General features: G+C 44.5%; 1 protein-coding gene across 2 annotated transcripts in view; it reads right to left on the bottom strand.

The window, feature by feature from the left end:
• LOC101160680 (serine/threonine-protein kinase ULK2) overlaps positions 1 to 19,848 on the bottom strand; it is a 29,443-nt gene extending 9,595 nt beyond the window's left edge. Inside the window, exons 1-14 of one of the 2 annotated variants that reach the window (XM_023961292.1) lie at positions 18,877 to 19,848; positions 16,611 to 16,703; positions 16,434 to 16,475; positions 7,324 to 7,356; positions 4,629 to 4,665; positions 3,277 to 3,450; positions 3,063 to 3,136; positions 2,828 to 2,929; positions 2,693 to 2,751; positions 1,892 to 1,974; positions 1,745 to 1,795; positions 1,572 to 1,660; positions 1,249 to 1,417; positions 310 to 370 (exon numbers count right to left, since the gene is read on the bottom strand). In XM_023961292.1, coding sequence (XP_023817060.1) covers positions 310 to 370; positions 1,249 to 1,417; positions 1,572 to 1,660; positions 1,745 to 1,795; positions 1,892 to 1,974; positions 2,693 to 2,751; positions 2,828 to 2,929; positions 3,063 to 3,136; positions 3,277 to 3,450; positions 4,629 to 4,665; positions 7,324 to 7,356; positions 16,434 to 16,475; positions 16,611 to 16,703; positions 18,877 to 18,966 — 1,157 coding nt within the window. In that variant the 5' untranslated portion in view covers positions 18,967 to 19,848. The remainder of the gene's footprint in view (positions 1 to 309; positions 371 to 1,248; positions 1,418 to 1,571; positions 1,661 to 1,744; positions 1,796 to 1,891; positions 1,975 to 2,692; positions 2,752 to 2,827; positions 2,930 to 3,062; positions 3,137 to 3,276; positions 3,451 to 4,628; positions 4,666 to 7,323; positions 7,357 to 16,433; positions 16,476 to 16,610; positions 16,704 to 18,876) is intronic. The other variant, XM_023961291.1, reaches the window with a different exon arrangement.
• Positions 19,849 to 20,330: the final 482 nt, after the last annotated feature.

Raw genomic sequence — 20,330 nt, 5'->3', positions numbered from 1 at the left:
TTTCTGCAATCAGAGATTAAAGCGATGCTTCAGACACGCTGCCTCCATAACTCTAGTAGAAATCCTTTTTGTTGAAGGATTTCTTTCTACTGCAGTCATGCCTCCATGCTTATAAAGCAGCACAGACTGCTGCCTCTCTGACAGTTTAAAGATGGAGTTGAACTCATTCTGAATGTTTTCAGCAGACAGAAATGCAGGTTAAGTTGTGGGAACCCAGCCAAGGCACAAAGGGGAACTTCTGGCCACAGGCTTTATTTATTTTTTTAATTGTTCATTTCTTTCTAACAGTGAAGAAGAATCTGAACTTACCCTCCTCCACACATCAGGAACTCGTTGGAAGGCCGGCGACCCAGCAGCACTGGTAGATCATCTGTGGTGAAAGAAAATAAAAAGACAAGAAGTGTCACAGGTGGCAGCAGCCTTCCTGAGGCCTCAATCAGAGTACACCTCCCTGCACAGACTCTCACTAAGGCAGGGAGCACGAATTTCATGTTGCGGGGGTGTTCATGTTTGGATGAGTGTGCAGCATAACAGCTCTTGTTTTCTTATTGGTCAAGAGGTCTGTTGTCCACAGCTGCCTTCTTTGACGCCAGATTCTCTGCCTGCTTCTTCAGGGACAGGCCTTCTGTGGGTCTGTGAGCTGCAGGTTCTGAGTTGCACCTCTGCAGCCGTGGTTTTGGCGCTTCAACTGCTCAGTGTGGCGACGTTCATGTGCAACTCCAGAACATGTTCGATCTGAACCAACAGTTAACTTTGTTCAGGCTTGTGTGGGTGGAAAGCTAAAGTTTATGTTCCTCCTCCATGTTCACACAGTTCTGTTGTGGAGGTCACAAATGCAAAAAGAGTACATGTTTTCCAAACCAGTTTGATAAAATAAAAATTAAAAAAAACTGACAAACATGCAGGAGCCTAAAGAGCTGGGATCTTTCCAAACATGGAGTAGATCCCCACACAGACAAAAGAAAGAAACTACCCGACAGAGCAAGTCACGCCGGGTGCAGAACAAACCCTTCACAAGCTGAAGTATCAAAAAAGACCCAAATTACAAAGCCAGTGATCCACTTACTGCTTGGTAGATCAAAATACAAAGGGGCTTTTATTTTGAAAAGCTCTATAGGACAAACTGTTAATCAGTATTCTAGCTTTTTTGACCTGGTTTGAGAATGATCCTAAAGACAAACGATTTTTTCCTTTTTAGCAGGACTACTCAGAAAGTAACCGCCTGTGGATGTGTTGGCGTGTTCTTACAGCTGTCAGCAGCGATGTGAGGCACCAGCACAAAATCGTCTGTGTCGCAGGAAGAGTTCTTGCTGCTGGTGCTTCCGGCAGACTCTTTGGAAAGCTGCAGGAAGTTGGGAGGACCGAGTGGAGGAGAAGATAGACCGTCTTCAGCTAGAGTCTGCATGTCTGGGAGAGACTGTGTGTCCAAAGACAAACAAAAGAACAACTCAGTTATAAACTCAAGTCACGAACATTAAGATCACAACACACAGTAGATAGGATTCATAATTCATGATCTCTGCTGAGTGAAAGTGTAATCCCTCGTGAATGAGGGTTCATGAGGGACTCACAGGGGGGGAGCTGTAGCGGATGCATGGGGAGCTGCCACAGGAGCTGTCTGTCACAGCAGCAGAGGTGCTGGGGACCGGCACTGGACACGCTGGGGGGGGGGAAAGTCCACATCAACATGGCTTCAGACTGGACGTTAAAAAGGTGGTTGCAGGACTGTTGCTTTGAGGCTTACACTTTTTGATGGTGGAGGAGGACTCCAGAAACGGGTGGCTGAAGAACGTGTCTGCACAGGGGGGGGTGGACACAGAGCATCAATACACAGCTGACGGACTCCACGGCGGCGGCGGCTGCTGCAGCAAAAGCAGCTGCAAACACTCACCAAAGTCCATTCTGTCTTTCTGGTTTCTCTGCAGCAGACCAAGCAGAAGGTCAGTGAGCTGTGGGGACGTCTCCCTTGGGATTCTGGGGAATGAAAACAACATCATTACTTGGTTCTGGGTGCTTGGACACAAAACTCTCCAACTGAACATCAAAAATTGATTGAGTTGAGACGGATCTTGCAGAGTACACCTGCTGGGATGAGCAACGGGATGGCCAGTTAATCAGGAACTAAGATGCTGCAGCATTGTTCATCCTCAAGCTAAATATTACTGTGCAAGAATGACAACATTTTCTATTCTTATGATGGGCAGAGCCTCTGAAACCTTATGTAGTTTAGTGGGGATGGTTAGTTCGCTAAAACATTAACAAACACAATGAGAAATTAAACGAAGCAGCCGAACCCAGAGGATCACTGTGTTAATTATGCTTTTAGCGATTGCATTGCATCAAATTTAGAATTATTCATTCAAAGCCAATTGAAAAACAGGAAATAAAGCAAGACCACAAGAGTTTTATGTAGAAACACATTTTAGAAAGCTTTTCGATGATGTTGGTGATGGAGATTAGAGAGGGGCTTCGGTTGTGAACCCGACTGCAGTAATGCAGCACAGAAAAGCCCTGAAAACCAAGATGCCCATTCATTTACTCAAGTCCTGTGACAGCTGCTTCAAAACACGAGAGAAGTCAGAGCTTCACCATTTCCTTCAACCCCTGGCAATCTCTCCATTTCTATACCAAGTGTTTGATGGAGGATCAGAGTTTAAAATGAAACATAATCCAGGCAAAGGAGCTCACGTACATGGGCTGCAGGTTCTTGTTTTTCTCATAAAACAGCCTCAGATCTTGGGGGCTATTCGCCTGAAAATAGATAAAGAAATTACATGTACTGAACCAAACGTGCAGACAAACAGCAATCAGTGAGCAGTGCACCAACCTGAAATGGAGGTTTGCCGACCAGACACTGATAGATGACGGTTCCAATGCTCCACAGGTCGGCCTTGGCATCATAGTTCTGGGACATGATGACCTCTGGAGCCTGAGAGAGGAAAAAAACACTAACCTCAGAAGAAAGTGGCTCTGAGAGAAAAGCAGCGTTCACATGTTTAGCAGTTGTTGATTTGGACAGAAAAACTGAGCCGGATAACACACTGCTGCGGGTGGAAACTGACCATGTACATGGGTGACCCACACAGCGTGGCAGCCATCATGTTGCTCTGGAGGTATCGAGCAAAGCCAAAGTCGGCTGCAGGACAGAAGCATCAAACCACACGGTTATGGAGAATCAGGGAAGAGACAAAAGTGCCAGATTTCAAGTGGTATTTCCAAAGCTTAAACATATTGTCTCTTGGCCATTATATTAAAAAGAATCAACAGCTTTTTCACCTATTTTAACGCGGATGCTGCTGACGTTGGACCTCTTGCGAGCGGAATAGGACAGCAGGATGTTCTGAGGTTTCAGGTCACGGTGGATGATTCCTTTGCTATTGAGGACGCGCATGGCAGCCGCGATCTGCTGCAGGAAAACCCTCATGGTGTCTTCTCTCAACGTCCCTTTAGCTAAGAGAAAAGTGAGTGCATTTGGTGAAGAGGTTGCCGTTTCTCAATGCTATAACAACTGTTTGTCCATGGGAGTGAGAGGAAACATTTCTGAAGCAAATCAGCTGATTGACAGCTGGCTCCCTCCCTCTTCAACACGTTGTTGCATCGTTAGAGCTTCGTGGTTGGAGTTTTCTCAAAGAGCTTCATGATTGGTCTCCTGTGGTCTGCAGATTAATGCTGACCACTTAGCACATGATGTAGTAATCCTGCGGTGAAGAGTCTAAACTAAAGGCATGAGGGCTGCATTCCCCAAAGGCCATGAAACAAATCGGCTTATCTTTATCAAAGCTGTGTAAATTAGTGTAAGTGCTGAAATCCTCTCATATAATCAGGAGCATTCACTGAAACACAGCAGCCTCAACATGAATGTAATCCCAATGTGACACTCTGCCCTTTGACCCATGATGGCCCAGAAAAAGGCACTTACAACAATGCAGACGTTTTGTAACGAGAAAATCCCAAATATGATTTTTAACGACTTCAGGCTCCACTTTTGGCTGACAAGTGAGACAAAAAACACAAAGATGACCACAATCTAGTTTAAAAAAACGCGTTTTTTGAAGATGAGCCAATATTTACCTAGAAAATAAATATCAATAGATTATATGAATCTGTTATACGATGAATCAATTTTGGTTTAAATTAATTCTTGATTTTTTTTCCGGGCGAGAAAAAAAAGAAAACTTAGTTTCTTTATTGCAAGAAATCCCAATGATTGATCAGTTTAGATCACTTTGTCATTTTAAGACAAAGTTGGTTATGATTGGAAATGTGAAAAACAAAGATATTAAATATAGTTGAATGGAACCGATCCTGTATTTTAGCGGTGATAACAGACCTAGGGTGAGCCAGACTCCAACTGAAGTCGTTACGAAACAACAGATTAAACTTCAGATATGAGAGTTAACCCATCTTTACTGACAAACTGTGCTTTGTTAGCAGGCAGAAGTGGGCTGTGTGCCCAGCTGCACACAAAAACAATAACGCACACTGCTTAACGTCCCCACATCATTAACGCTCACTTTATTCAGAAACATGCACATCACCCCCACACATTCCTCACATGAACACTTGCAGCTTTGATGACTTTGTACGGACAGTTATCTGTGTGCAGCAGAGATGAGCGTGAAGCTTACCTTGCAGGTAGTCAGCCAGATCTCCTCCATTGCAGTACTGCATGTGAGAAAGAGTCAATATCAGCAACACTCAAAGATCCAACAAAACGCTGCAAACGCTCAGAGACTCAACATAACACAATGGATGCACTGAACTGCAGCCTCGTCCATCAATCTGATAGATCATCTGTGGTGATATCAAAGCCCAGACCCCGCTGGGGGCCTCACTTCTCCAGAGGAACACAACAGCTGCATGCAGGACAACGTCTGTTAGTGCTGCAGCCATGCGTCAGGTCGATGATCACAAACCACAACCTCAGCTAACATTTCACCACACAAAAAACCCTAATCCCCATTTGCCATTTGACTAGAAGAATCAGGCCACACCATCCGTCCCCACAGTTTGTCTGAGTTTGATTTTCTATAGTTCAAATGATATGTAGTAGTCTACGGTCAAAGATAAACCAACTTTTATCGTATCTGACTTGTGATTGTCTTTTTATCCAGTCTGATCATCTGATCCTTATCCAAACTATTCTGATCGATCCAACATGACTTTGTAACGAGCCTCACAGCTTCTCCTCAGGATTTGGAGCCAGTGTGTTAGCAGAAGTCACAAATGTGATCCAACACCGACTGGGATGAAACGACTAATCACTGCTCCAAATGTGTTCGTGTTCTGATAATGATGTGCATGTTATGGAAACATTTCTGTAGCATAAGTAAAAATAAAAGTCAATACCAGAAATGATTTTTCATTTTCAAAATGAAGCTGCATTTCTTGACTCAAAATTCTCACTCTATTTTCTGTGACATAATTAAGGCGAAAATGCAAAGAGGGGATTCCATTTTCGTTTTGGCATTCACCGTGTGAAACGTGTTGCATAATTCATTTCCAGTTAGCATTTTCAGGAGGGAGGCGGGGCGATGACATCATCGTCGGTCCTATCAGCAAATGGCAAAATATTAGCACGATGAAGTCTGTGCTGGAGCTTATGATGGGGCTGCAGCTGTCCTCGAACGGCAAAATCAGCGGAAAGCAGCAGGAGACTCTCTTCTAAATGTTTTTTATTACTGTTATGATCATTATTAAGGGCCTGTTTGCTCATATTTTTAAATCCGTGCGGTCGGTGCTTTTTTTTGTCTTGGCTGCAAGGATCAGGAAGAAGGGTTAGCATAAGGCTAATATGTGTTTATAGCATTTAGCCGCGGATTAACCTAAACTCTGTGCAGGCTATGCCGCAATGAGCATCTTGGATGTTAATATGTGGGAATAACATCAGCCTTTATTTTGTCTGGACACCACTGGAAACACAAATTCACACGATTGTCAGGTCCTCGTAGCTGCATTTCTGCCTTCTGGGACCAGCGGGCCCGGGAGGGTGCTTTGATACGGCATTTGCTCCGTCCAAAGACGAAGCTAGTCTGGGGGAGGCTTCGAACGGACGCACCGCTGCCCGCAGCTCCAGACCGCAGAAGGCTGAGATGCTGCTACTCAGTCCTGAGAAATTGTAACCAATCAGGAGGGCACAGCGGCACCCTCCCCTGCCGCTAATACAAAGCTACAAGCCAGGCCGCACTGCTCCTTGACATGTCGTTGTCTCTTGGCAACCATCCACACCGAGTGAGCACTGACGTCATCGCCCCGCCTCCCTCCTGGAAATGCTGACTGGAATTGAATTATGATGCACTTTTTGCTTGGTCGATGTGAAAACGAAAATGCAATCCCCCCTTTGGATTTTTGCTTTAATTATGTCACAGAATGAGCGGTGTTGACTAAGAAAATGAAAAAGTATTTTGGTGGATTGCTTTTCTGTTTAATTTTGAGTCAAAAAAATGACGCTTCATTTTGAAAATGAAAAAGCGTTTCTGGTTTTGACTTTTATTTGGAATCTGGATCTAAACTCTACGGCTGGATAGCTCTGATATTAATCACCATTTTTGTTGCACTGCTAATGTTAGGTTGGGGTTGTGAGGGGCTGTCAGTTAGCAGTAATGCATGTAAATAGATGGATGATGGGAAGTGGGAACGGGCTTACTCCAAGCCAACAGTCCAGCCCATAACTCAGAAGTGAATTTCTAATTAACCACAGAAACTATGTCCTAGAAAACAACACAGGCTTTATTTATTTGGGCTAAAAACATCATAATCATAATTAAAGACCACTGGGAACACTTTAAAAATAGTTTAAAAGATGATTGAAGTGGGACTTCAAGCAAAACCTGTAGAATCTTATTAATTTATCTTATTTTTCTGTGTGATAAAATGACCAAACAACCATCACTGACTCCCTTTGCCTTCCCGTCCAAACCTTAAATTGTGCCGAGTCAGGATAATCTTTATTCTAATTAATCGTCTTTACAACCTAAACAAAATAAACTGTGAGCTGGACAAACACACAACAGACCGAGTGTCCTGTGTTTATGTGGCTTCACTGTAAAGACAGAGCACAGCTCTCAGGACGGAGCTGGAGGTGAACTCCACTGATGTTTTTGTCCTGCAGGCAGCTGAGAGTTGAGTAACAAAGCTGAGAGATGCCAAAGTTAGGATGTAAACAGGTCTATGATTTAAAAAAAAAAAAAAAAAGGAAGAAGGTTTCAAAGAATAGAGGAACAAATGTAGATTGACAGACGGAAAACATATTTTCAGCACAAGCAGCAACACATGAGAAGTTGCGACACAAATAAATATGAACATGTGTGCATCTATTCTTACCTCCATGACCAGGAAAACAGAATTGGGGGTTTCCTGGAAGAGAAGAGAGCCAAAAATCAGTAAAAGAAGTAGATTTATCTAGAAGCAGCTGCCAATCTCTGAGAGCCAAGAGCCACTGGACAGAATCCAAAGTAAATCTTAACTGAATTTATGGTTTGACAGCTCTGGTCTCGTTTTGAGGCCCACAAGATGATAAACAATCCCAGAGCATGTGGAAAACAACGTCAGAGGAAGATGAGGTTTGCATTGTCCGACATGGAAGGGAAATATTTTAACAGCATGTTTCTGAAATAAATGAAGACATCAACCAATAACCTTCTGTTTACAAACAAGGTTTAAGAAATGATTGGAAAGTTTAAATCATGCAGAAGGTCACTTTTTCAGAAAGGGTAAATATAAATAGAACAGCCAAAGAAAACTCTGCATTTTAAGATGCACGTTTATTTGCTGAAAAAAAACAGAAAAAGGGTGTCATGTCTTCAGATTTGAGTCCTGCCGCCTCAACTTCTTTTCCACCAAAATTTACAAATAATTCTGTTGTTTTTTTTCATTTTGTCTCTCATAGTTGAGCTACACTTATGATGAAAATTACTGCCCTGTCTCATCTCTTTGAGGGGCAGAACTTGAACAATGGGTGGCTGACTAAATACCTTTTGGCCCACCGTATTCATGTTGGGAGGAGCCACCATGTCAAAAACACACTGATAACAAAAGGTTTGCTGGTCAAGCGGCGTCTGTGAGGAGCCGTACATCAGAGTGGAAGCTCTGAACTGAAGTCAGGAAAAACACAAGTCTACAAATAGCAGCACTGAGGTTGCTTGTGGGTAGCTGTGTATTTTCATTCCTCACAGTAAGGCGCTCTCATGTGCACCCTCCCCTGGTGGCTGCAGTTGCCTCACAGCTGAGGAAGAGGATGCATTTAGGATTCATATGCACAGACATGGTGGCAGTTTAATGCCAGGAGCGTCTGCTTAGATTGAATCCACGTAAACGGTTTTCTGAGGCTCCAACATAGACGAAGGCTGAGCCCAGATAAGACCTGCGATCTTTGGCCAGAGAGGGCAGGGATCCAGAGCCAGCCCTTCCAGCACAAAATATTCCAAAAACAACAGCAATATAAAAAGCTGCTCCACTGTCATAACAGGGTCCCGTGCATGCAGGGTAGAAACTGTTATGCAACCAACTCAACCTTAAAATGCAGGAGATGAAAGCAGTTTATTATCCAGCCAGCTTCATAAAAACACCAGAACAAATGCATTAAAAACATGCACACACACACACACACAAGCAAAACACAAAATGCTCTGCACTGCCAAGAGTCTGTGTGATTCACATTCAACACTCGGTCTGGTTGGCTGCTCGCTCATTGCGTCACACTCCAGCTCCTGGAGTCAGAGGTTATGCAACAACATGGGGGATGGGAGCCCATCCAGTGCATCAACATGGTTATGCGTGTGCATTGTTGACACTGCAGATCATAGTTTATCCGAGCCAGTTCGTCACGCAGGGAGCGCCGTTTTCAGATTAACAGCAGATGAGCAGGGAAAATGTACATTTATATGAATGAAATGAGGTCAGATAGTGTGAGACCCCCACAGCCCGGGCAGCAGCCAGGGGGGCCCCAACCGTCACTGGTTACCTTCTCAGCAGGAGCTGGTAAATATTTAAAGGGCAGAAGTGTGAACAATGATTAAAAGGAATTGTTTTCACTGAGCTCAAATCTCAAGAAGACAAAAGAAGTTTTCGGCTTTGTTGACCTGACTGGTAAATATTTGGTACCTACACCGGGGTGGCGGTTGCCATGGCATCACTTGTCGAATCTAGAGCCCACATAGAAATGACTTGTGCACTATGCAGCAAAAATGCGGCTCATTTTGATCGGGTTTTCCCGTTTAAAAAGGAGAGTAACAGAAAGAAAAGCTTGAAGTTACACATGACCGTTCCAGGGTTTAATGACGGAACACGCAACATTTCCACACGCTCTGTTCTGCAGCCATGACTCGCCATGCAGGACACACATGTGCACAGACGGTGGTGTGAGTGCTCTTATGAGGAGATCTCACATGTGCTAAAGGGGGGGGGAGATCTCACATGTGCTAAAGGGGGGGGGGCTCAATGTGGGCCATGTGACTGGGAGGGTGTTAGTGTTCCCAGTGAACAGCAACAGAGCCGTCCTTTGAAGGCCCCTCCCAGTTTAATGCATAGAAAGCAGAGCTGTGTGAAGGAACGCAGACACACGACTTCCAGGAAACATTTCTGAACACCAAGAAGCCCACAGAGCATGCTCTGTTGCTCTTTTCCCGTCTTCCCTTCATCACACCCAGAAAGACCCAAACCCCCATTTTCAGAATGAATATTTAAAAATATACATTATAAAAGTTATATTTTTGGGTTACATTGTCAGTCCTGGCTTGGATGCTCTTCACTTGAGGTTTTTGTTCATGTAAATAAGTCACAATGTCATGTCTCCCAAAAATGAGCTGAACAAATCTTGCCACTGGTGACCAGCTGTGGAGAAAAATAACCAGACAAAAGCAGAGGTAGCAGTGAGACGTAAAGCTAGGAAAAAAATGGAGCAGTGGGTTTCACACAGACGTGTTATGAGGGGCCACTTCTGTGCTGTCAGCAACTCTGAACACTGACAAGAAAACAAGTTAGGTTGCATCAACGTGCCATCATGACTAACATCTTCAAAGCTGTTCATTAAAGTCTAACCCAAATTAAAGTGTAGAAGAACAGCAGCAAAACTGAAATTGGGGTCTTAAAACTTCAATGACCTCACTGCTATCCAACAAAGTTGAGCTACTGCTGACATAACTTCTTTTTTCTGTCAGCATCTCTAGAGGAACTCAGTGGAACAGACCAACACCCTGAAGTCGTTTCTCTGCATTTTTAAACACTTGCTATTATGGCAATTAAAGTGTTTGTTCCCCACACATTCAGTGTGTACAGATTTAGAAAAGTTGCATTTAAAACCCTTTACAGACCTTTTTTAGGTCAAAATTATAGTCAACAGTAGAAAGAAAACACACATCATGTCTGATTCAGCGAACATACAGACATGGAATTATGCAAAAAAAAACAGCCAGATAAGAAATCTGCCTTGAGTTACAGTCTAATCTGCAAAACAAATTGAAAACTAGTAATCAATGCTGTTCTGAAAATCTATTAATATTCAGATTAAGAATCACAATTAAACAACGCTCTTCGACAGATTAAGCAATCCGTTTCATAGCTAGCTCCTAATAAATGACCTGTCCAATGAATAATCCCCTGACAGCATGTCCCTAGAATGTCTTCAGTAGAAAAACTGGGAACAATAACAGGTTGATGGAAGTTAGGACTTCTGCACTCAGATATAAAGAGAATACACTGCTTTTTTATTTTTTGGGACTTTAGCCTTCCTGCCACCAAAAGAGCAAAGTCCCAATGGAGATTTAGACCAAGCTTATCTTGGAGTTATACATCAGTAAAATCATCCGTCTTTACTACATAAAACCAAACACAGACTGTGGTTGCTCTGTCAGAAAAGTCCTTCATCTTGAGCCGCAGCAGCTCAAAAAGTAGGAAACATTTTTAGGGTATAGATTCAGGGGAGTCAGTGTCCAACCAACCTGCCAATGAAACCCCTTAAACACGCCTGATCCAGGTCATCAGCAGCAGAAAAGGCAGGATTTCTGAAAAAAGCAGCAGGAGGCCTGGAGTTTGATGGACACCATCATTTGATGCCCAAACCACCATTTCTGGGAGTTTCCCTATCATCACTGGCATGCACATTCATTTTTCTGAATATTTCTACAACATTCAGGTAAAATACATGATTATTCCAAAAGGCCTCACTGGCATTATAGAGTAACATGAAGATAAAGGCTCACTGCTTGGAGCAGGAATCTCAGAAGAGCATTTCAGCTCAGACGGACTGTCAACAGGACCACAGGTATGAGCACGGCTCCTGACTGGACGGCCATCCAGTCTGGGGACCGACTTGCATGTTCAGCTGAAACATCATGTCTGGATTTATTCACCATAAAGTCACATGTTTCAGAAATTCCTGCCATGATGGTGGAGTTCTATAGAATCAGTCAGTTTAGCAGCATCACACACACAGACACTGTTATTTTATTGACTGATCTTCTTCGTTTATGCCGATGTCCCAAAAGGTTCTGATATGTATCAATAAATAAAACGTAAGAGGTTTAGAGCTGCATATCTGCTCAAATGTCACTGTGACATGAAGCTAAATTTAACTGAGCTGCTCCGGCTCATTTGATGACATTTTCTAAGTAGCTTATCTGCCTCTGCATGTGAACATGGACACATGCTGACGTATCACTGCGCATCTTTGTATGGAAGCTGGCCGGACAGACGGGGAGAATCAACTGCTTTTTTGCCCTACTTTATGTAAAAACTGTTTTTTTATAAACAGACTTTTATTTTAGAAAATGAATTTGATTATTTAAATACCGTTGAATAGAAATTCCATTCAGTTTTTTGACAGTAATATGCGGCTCGGCCAAAACTAAAAGCAACATTTAGGATGAGAGCAGAAGACAGATTGAACTCATTCTACTGGGCAAAAAGGAAAATGATTTGTGTTTTCTATTTCCACGCAACAAATGTTTCACTTTGAAAAGGAATGGCTTTTAAAGTACGGACAGTAACCGCTCACAAAATAGATGCGATTAGCTCTATTGAAGCTGAAACAGGGCTTTTAGAAGAAAGATGTCAGACGTCCACTCAGACTAATCAGCTGTTTGGGGTTTCTCCGTCGCCACGCCACAAATCCTTTATCAAAACAGAATCTGTGTAGAAACAACTGGTACACAGTAAAGCAGCTTTATTGCTCTGTACTTTTGAAAAGTGCTATAAACTCTTCACTTATGATGTTCTCATGGTTGATTGTCTACACTTGGTTTTATCTGAACTTCCAGCTACTTCATCTGGTACAAAGTTCAGCAGTGAGAGGTTTGTTCAGAACAATCTCCGTCACCAACAAAAACAAAACATGGCGTGCAGTTTGAAAGCTGAGTCAGAACAACCTGATCTTTCCTACGTCACTTGAAAGGCCCAGAGAGCGGTGCACACCTACAGCTGAGCAGAGATCACTGATCCTTCCCGTTTCTATTCCCACAATGAAGCCAACCAGGATAGGCCAGCTGCTCCGGTCAGCTCAGGTTACCGTTTCAGAGAATGGGATTTCACAGGAAACCACATCCGATGACAAACCTGCAAGAGCTACGGATGCAAGACGGATAAATCACCAAGGAGGAACTTTGTCTAAAAATAATAGCCCAACAAAGAAAGAAAAATGCTGCCAGACTTCACTGATATTCGTCAGCTGTCACAACACTGAGCATGTAAGGACAGTTAAGGGTCTATCAATGAAAAACCAACACACAACCTCACTGTCCTGCTGGAAAACAGCATCCCAGTTTCACATCAGGTTCCTTCTCCGCTTGAATTAATCAAATGTGTCCTCTGCTTTCTATCTGAAGGGAAGCCAACAACTAGTAGATGATCCTGTCATCTGATTCTTTAAAAGAATCCAGATCTGAAGCCTGGGTCCCACTGAAGGATCACTGGTCATGTGCCGCCCGCCTCTCTGTAGGATCAAATGCCCTCCATTCCTGTCAAGGCGCTCTCTGGTTTCTAGGAAGCTGGCATGACTGGAAGAACAGCTAAACTGGTTCACCCCAAAGGTGATGACACACCACAGCGTTGTTGGAGATGTATTGTGTGAAAATCAAAAACATCTGTTTTTAGGGGTTGAACGTGTGTCATTTGCTGTCCTGGCTAGTTCTGGTAGATGAAAACTAGACTTGAATCAATGTTTATTGTAAAGATGACTGACACATGTCACTTTCAAATAGTAAATGTAAAAAACTCAAGAGGCTACAGATGTGCTGTGTTCTTTTAAGACTCTCCAAAAACTCAATCGTCACCCATGAAACAGAAACAGATGTGATGTTATGAAGCCTTCTCACTCCTGAAGACAGATCGAGCTCTGTGATAACCTTACAGCTGTTGCAGTGGAGAAGAAGCCTTTAGATCAGTAAGACTGCTGGAGGAGCAGATGGGGTAATCGGCAGGGGACCAGAAAACAGAGTTATGCAAACACCGGATGGAAGTGGCCATTACTATGTGGGAGGAGCTTCATCATCCCTTCACATTCGTCTGCCTGTAGGTCCACTGAAACGCAGGAATTTGTGGGACGCAGCTCTAGCCAAAGACGACAGAGACTGGAGGAATATAAAGACTAGAGACACATAGCCGACGTTAAGCAACTACAACCCAGACTCTGATAGGCTGAACAACAAACTGATGCACATAAACTCAAAACTTCCCACGTCACAGCAAAAAACTCACTAAATCATTGCTTTTATGTGTCATTTCTGCTCAAACTAATTCATCCCACTCAACGTAGGAACAATAATAATAGGAAATGAGAGTGAGAACGAACAGCTGATTCTTAGACATCTATGTGTGAAAAGACTTTTTTGCAAACTTGCATTTGCAAACAGGGATGCATCACCATTCAAGTCATTCTACATCAGTGGGGTTTCTTATCTCAGGGATTGATTTTACAGTTTCCAGAAGTCTCCTCTCATCAGTGACCAGCCTGGTCTGGATGAATGCCACAGCAGAGAGAGACAGAGGTGTTTGTGCTGCCAACCATCAGCCAGGAAACTACCACTCATCTTTGGGCAGGAAAGAAAAACTCTTCATGTAAAACAACTGTTCAAAGGACAGCTCCCATTAAACATTAATTAATAATCATAGTAGGATCCTGTAGCTCCAGCAACAACTAGGGTTTCAGAAATCATTACTTCTTATGTTTACCTGCAGCCAGAGAATATCTGTATGTGGAACGGTGAGATTATAGAGAGCAGAGAAGAAGAAAGTAAAAGACCTTCAGTACTTTGGCTCCATCGTCCAGAAGAAAACAGGGTGTAAGAAAGGGGTGGAGAGGTGTGTGCAACCAGGTTAGAACAGGTGGAGGAAGGTTTCAGGTGTGATGTGCGACATCAACAAGAATCAAAGGACAGGTGTAGAAGACTGTGGTGGGAGCAGCCATGGTTTAGAGACCCTGATGCAAAGACAGGAGGCAGAACTGGAGGTGGCAGAGATGAAGGTTTTCTTTGAGAGGGACCAGGATGGGTCAGGAATGAATCTATCAGAGGAACAGATCATGGCAGATGTTTGGGAGATAAATGCAGAGAAGACATATCTAGTTAGTTTTGCCATTCTGAAGAGAGACCATGATTCTGTTGGTGAAAGGACACCAAGGTTGGAGCTACCAGTAAAGAGACCTGGAGGAAGACCACAGAAGAGGTTCATGGGTGTGGTGAAGGACAACATGGGGGTGGTTGGTGTGAACAAGGAGGACGTAGATGATAGGAGCAGATGGAGAAGAACATTTTGCTGTGGAGACCCTTAACAACAGCAGCTAAGACAAAGAAGTCTTCTCTAAGTGTTATGGTAAGGGGGCAACCAAGAAAAAAAAAGGTTGGCAAGAAGTTGAAAACAGTTCAGCTGTCCTGTGCCACAAGCCCATGTTTGAGCCTGTCAATCATTGGCAAGGCTGCAGTTTGCATTTATGTCTGGGAAGCTCTAAAGTTCATGTGTTCTGACCAACTCACCTATTTCCACACAGCACTGAGGGTCACCTGACAGCACATGAGGAGTCAGTTACATAAAGCTCTTCTCAAGCTTTTAAAGCCTGTTTGCTGCATGTGACACAACACCGATAGAAACACACGCCAAACCACTGTTTTTCAACCAGTGTGCTGTGGGAAGCTGCCCTCATTAACTGATCTAAAAACATTTCCCATCTCCAGGATATCAGCTCTGAGTTCATCCAAACAGTCCCTGATAAAACACTGAGTAGTTAGGAATATGAAAGATCAGAAAATACTTTTTTCATTGTGTTTATTTGATTCTGTTGAAGACATTTTGATCAGAATGACGGTACCACGATTCAGCTGCAGCTTCAGCTCTGTTTTAAGAAAAGTCCCGCCCCTTTAACTGTCTCCACCAATCATTCTTGGAGGCTTAATCATATGTCATCAGTCTGACCAATCAGAAGTGGTTAAAGTCTTCACTTCCTTGTTCTTAATTCTGCTGATAAAGTCTCTCAATTCCAACAAAAATACCATCAAAAGCTCGTCTTTAGCGGTGTAGCTTTCCACAGAATCTGGTATCAGACCGTGGAACAAGAGAACCAAACAATGAAGCTCAGAGAAGAGAGTCTGTCTGCGTTCAGCGGCTGTTTGCACTACATCTCCCATGATGCATTGGGTTAAACTGACAGTGTCTCAGCGCACAATGAGCCTTTCTTTGTTTAACGTCTTGAAACCACAACAAACACGCATACAACAGTTTTTAAATCTTCTGACTTAACTTTTATTACGTCTTTTAGAAAAAACAGCTGCAACTTCCAGCTTTTTCTGCCACAATTATCAGAAAATGTATGTGAGATTGTGGAGGGACTGTAGATCAATACAGACTACGAGTTTCTCTTTTTTTTTTTTTTTGATGCTGGTGTGCCGCGGGATTTTTGTCAAGGTTAAAGTGTGCCGTGGCTCAAAAAAGGTTGAAAAACACTGATCTAGACCATTCAGAGCAGTGCTGAGCTCCTGCTCTGTAAGGAGCATCCAAAACAACCTCTGACCACAAATCCCAGTGTAAAGCCTTCCAGTATTTGTGCAGCAGCAGCACCTGAATGAAGCAGCTTTGTTGATACAAAACACAGCTGGAGCTTCTGAAGAAGCAGCCTGATCCTCAGAACAGATCAGAGCCAAAGCCAGAGGTCAAGAGGAGGAGCCAAAAGCTGGATTTTCTCAACAGGCTTATGAAAAAAAAAGAACCCTCGTTCAAAAAGTAAAGCCATCTCATTACTAAAAACAATACAAAGTGAACAAAAGCACCATCTGACCAGTAAGTCAACTCCCCGCTCAATAGTTCATCCAGTTAAAGTATTTTCTTCCAGAGGTCATCAGTGCCAACATGTTTTGATAACATCATCATCATGTGAACCCTGCATGTTGGAGTGTGTGCAGCTCAACACCACATGAATGTTAGATTGAAGCAGGGAGGCTTCTGGAACGTACCTGAACATCATAAAGGCCCACGATGTTTTCATGCTGCAGCTCCTGCATGGAAACAGAAGAAAATGTTAGGGAGCTCAAGTATTTGATCTGATGGGGGGGGGGTGTCATGGCTTCAGAGTGAGAAAGAAAAAACAAGAATATGTCTGCTGTGAAGGAAATCTGTGAGCAGTCGGTCACCTTGAGGATTTTGATTTCTTTTCCAAGAAGGATCTGGGATTTGGTCAGGTTCTTCTTATTGATGCTCTTAATGGCCACTTCCCAGTCTGTTTTCTTCAGAAAGACAAAAAGGTTCAATGATGACTTCATATGCCATGAATTACACAACAGACTGTTAGACATATTTAGTATTTCTATCTGAGCTCCTTCTTTCCCCGTAATATCTCCTTTGACTGAAACCATGTTTCCACTCCACACGCCCTGCAGTGCTGCATTTAGAACGAAGACACATCAACATAATCAGGGATTTTAACTAGAATGTTTTGTGGACATCAGCATCAACTTCTTTTTTGTGATTTATCAGAGTGTTGGGATGTGTGTGATCTGCAGACTCCCTCCAGTCTGAGCTGCATTAACCGCTAGACGGAAGGATGAAGGAACTTTTAGAATGAGGTCAGCAGGCTTTCTAAGAGCTAGGCCAGCGTTCAGAGCTGAGCGGCGTGCTGAATGACGAGGCTGACGGCGAGGACAAGCGCCCGTCTACTTACACTGAAAGCCTCAGGAGGCCAGAGGGACACATTTTCCCCCTGAACTGAGTTCATGTGAGCAGATGGGTTCCAGGAGCCACAAAAGCAGCACTTCTGGAGCCCACGTGCACAAAGAGGCTCAGAGGACGAGTGCTGCGGCCGAAAACACACAACTCACCGCGAAGAAAGGACAACACTACTGTTTCAGTGTCCTCGAAATGCAAAGAGTGCAGTAACGACATTTGCAGAAATAAAAAGGCATGCTTCCAGATGAGGAGTCAATATAACAGGGGATGTTCCTCAGACTCCAGTCTGACATGGTTACATGGAAATACTCAGACGAGCGAGCTGCATCCACCTCTGCACGGCCAAGTGCGACTGAGCTGCCAACTGTACAACCACAGGCAGGGGAAGGAGACACGCTGCTGGCCCGTCATGCATCACGGGGGGGGGGGGGGGGGGGGTCCAAAACTATCAAGTTAAAAAGGTTTCCAGTGAGCCAGGACTGAAGGCGTGTGCTGTATCTGCCGTCACTCTCCAGCAGCATGAGTGAGCTTTCAGAATAAGACATGATCTCATTAATGAATCACAGCATGAGCACCTCAATGATGAAGCAAAGGACAACACCAGACTAAAGGACAACACTTCATTTGTTGTTGTGAGGCACCTTCATCTAAGAACGTAGGATTAATAATAGTCTGTAGAGTATTGTTGTTTCTCTCATGACAAACCTTAGTCAGCCTATTTTCTCTGGACTATGGGCTACAAACCACAATGATATTAGCTGAAATGCTCAGACATGTTCCGGGGTTTATTTCAAAAAAATGTAAAGCAGGATACAGTACTCTCTGCATCCAGATATATAAAGCCCAATCTATCTGTGCAATTGACTTCTGACAGGAACAGACACAAAACTCTGAAGGGATGGACCAAAGGAACAATCCTAGTCATTTCAGGATGGCCAAAACTGGTTTTTCCTAAGAAAACCTCTGGATTTTTCTCCTGCTTGTTGTCTTATGGTAAGAATTGTTGTGACTCAAAGCACAACAGCGACGTCTCTCCTTGGAAGAGACAGAAGAGCACACAGGAGTCAGCTGAACAGCCCGATCACCGGGGGCAAAATGCCTCTATAAATAGCCTACTTGGAAGGCAGTAAATCAAAACGGATCCCATGCAGTCCGCAGGCTCTGACCTCACGGAGGAGAGCGCGCGCTGCGAGGATGCGCCACGAACACGCGCTGCATCCCGGGGCTGACTGGCCGCTTGCAGCTCCCGTCAGAGACCCTGCAGGACTGAGCTGCGGGTCAGGCTGACCCAACTCTCCATTCATGACTCTCAACTTTTGTCTTTGTCCGTTTCTTTATGACTCACAAGCGTTACAGTAGAGGGTGACATGACGTCACTAATGCCCCGCATCCTTCGTCACGGCGAACGCCTCTCGGTGTGAATGAGCGCCGTTACATAAAACTCTGCTGCTATTCTCCTAGCAGATGGATCTGCGCCCCCACCCCCACCCGTCAGCAGGCCCGTTCACCGCCGCCTGACTGACTCATCCGGTTCATGAATGAACGCGGACCGACTCAGGTGCCGGATGAAGCGCGTGCACTACAGAGACAGACAGACAGCCCCGTCATCAGTCCTCACCCTGCAGCCCGCACACATGCACGGTGCTGCGGCAGACAGAGCAGCGCCCTCCGTGGACTGACCCACATTCTCAGATTGGCCTCCTTAAACGGCGGGAGGGCGAGCCGAGCGTTTACCTTCCTGTGTCTCCCCTTGAACACCACAGCAAACGCCCCGTGCCCCACCAGGTCCTTCCTGCTGTACTCGAAGTCCCCCACAGCCTCCATGGGGCCGAAGGTCGGCCGCTCCCCGCCGGGTCTGCGGAGGGAAAATGTCCTCTGGGTTGTGATGCTACTCTGTCGCCGCTGGCTTACTTCATGGCTGCTCCCGCTCGTGATCCAGTTTATACTTTAAATAAGAAATGCAGCCAGGACATGACGCATTCACGGACCCTTCAAGTAAGTTTGGATGTTTGCAACTCCACGAGGATCGTTCAGCATTTGTCTTGACACCGAGCTGTCAGCCTCCGAGTAGTAATCCACACCGTCTCCGGTCATCCAGCGGGTTCGGACGGGCTGTCCTACATGATGGCCGGCAGGATGGACGGAGAACCGCGAGCACTGAAGGAGAGGCTCCTCCCGAGCTCTCCGTTAGCCTGACTGAGACATGACACCCCCGGGGCTGCAGCCAGCGTCCCCCGTGCGATCATAGTTGGTCTTAACGGTCAGAAACACACACCGACGCTCCGGTGACCGGTTCTTCTTCCTCCTCTGGAACACGCTAAAAAGCTAGCCAACATTAGCGAGCAGGTCCGCGATCAGCTGCTAGCTGGAGACACATCAAGGATGCTAGGTCACCGAGGACAGCACCGACCGAGCGCCCCGGAGACGTCTGCCCGTCACAGACGGCGGTGGACGTCTACGAGTCTCTGCTTTAACCACAGTTCACAACGTAAGGCAGCTCCGTCCGCGGTAACAGGGTCAAATACGCCCGCTTTACCAGCCTTCCTAGCTAAAACTACTACTTTCAGTTACGTCCGGCCGCGCGCTCACAGACGGATGCTACAAAAATGGTTGGATTGAAGCTACTGTTCTGTCATGACGGACAGACTGCAGGCCGTCTACCGCTGACCTAAACAATGCAACAAACTAGCGCCATGTTCTGCTTTTATACAGCAGCTCATCCGCGGACCTGGTGAAGATATATCCTTCCGCTGCATGGGTTAGTTCGCTAGAAGTCCAAACTAAGTAATTTCTCTATTTCTTTTTTACAGATGACCTTCTGATTATGATTAAGTTTAAATCTCATCTGATTATGTTGGCACTATGTCACCTATTAATTTTTTGTTATTTCTAATAAACAGTCTTTGAGTTAAAGCGGTCTAAACAAACAAACAAACAAACAAACAAATTCCTTTAAACTAATAGGACGTGTGTGGATCTTGTAGTCATTGTCTATAAAAGGAATATTCTTTTCTTAAATAACGTAACATTTTAAGAGGAGAGATGCTCTTTTTTGCTGCAGGGTCACATTGACGGTACATTACGCCCCCTGGTGGCTGAAAACGTGCAGACTGCCTAAACAGCTCCCAAAACAAACCTCATTGCAATCACATATTTTTTGTCTACAGCCCTCATTTTCTTTTATTCCT

The sequence above is a fragment of the Oryzias latipes genome, chromosome 13 (assembly GCF_002234675.1).
Source record: "Oryzias latipes chromosome 13, ASM223467v1".
NCBI classification, from domain to species: domain Eukaryota; kingdom Metazoa; phylum Chordata; class Actinopteri; order Beloniformes; family Adrianichthyidae; genus Oryzias; species Oryzias latipes.
This window is presented reverse-complemented; position numbering and strand designations above follow the sequence as displayed.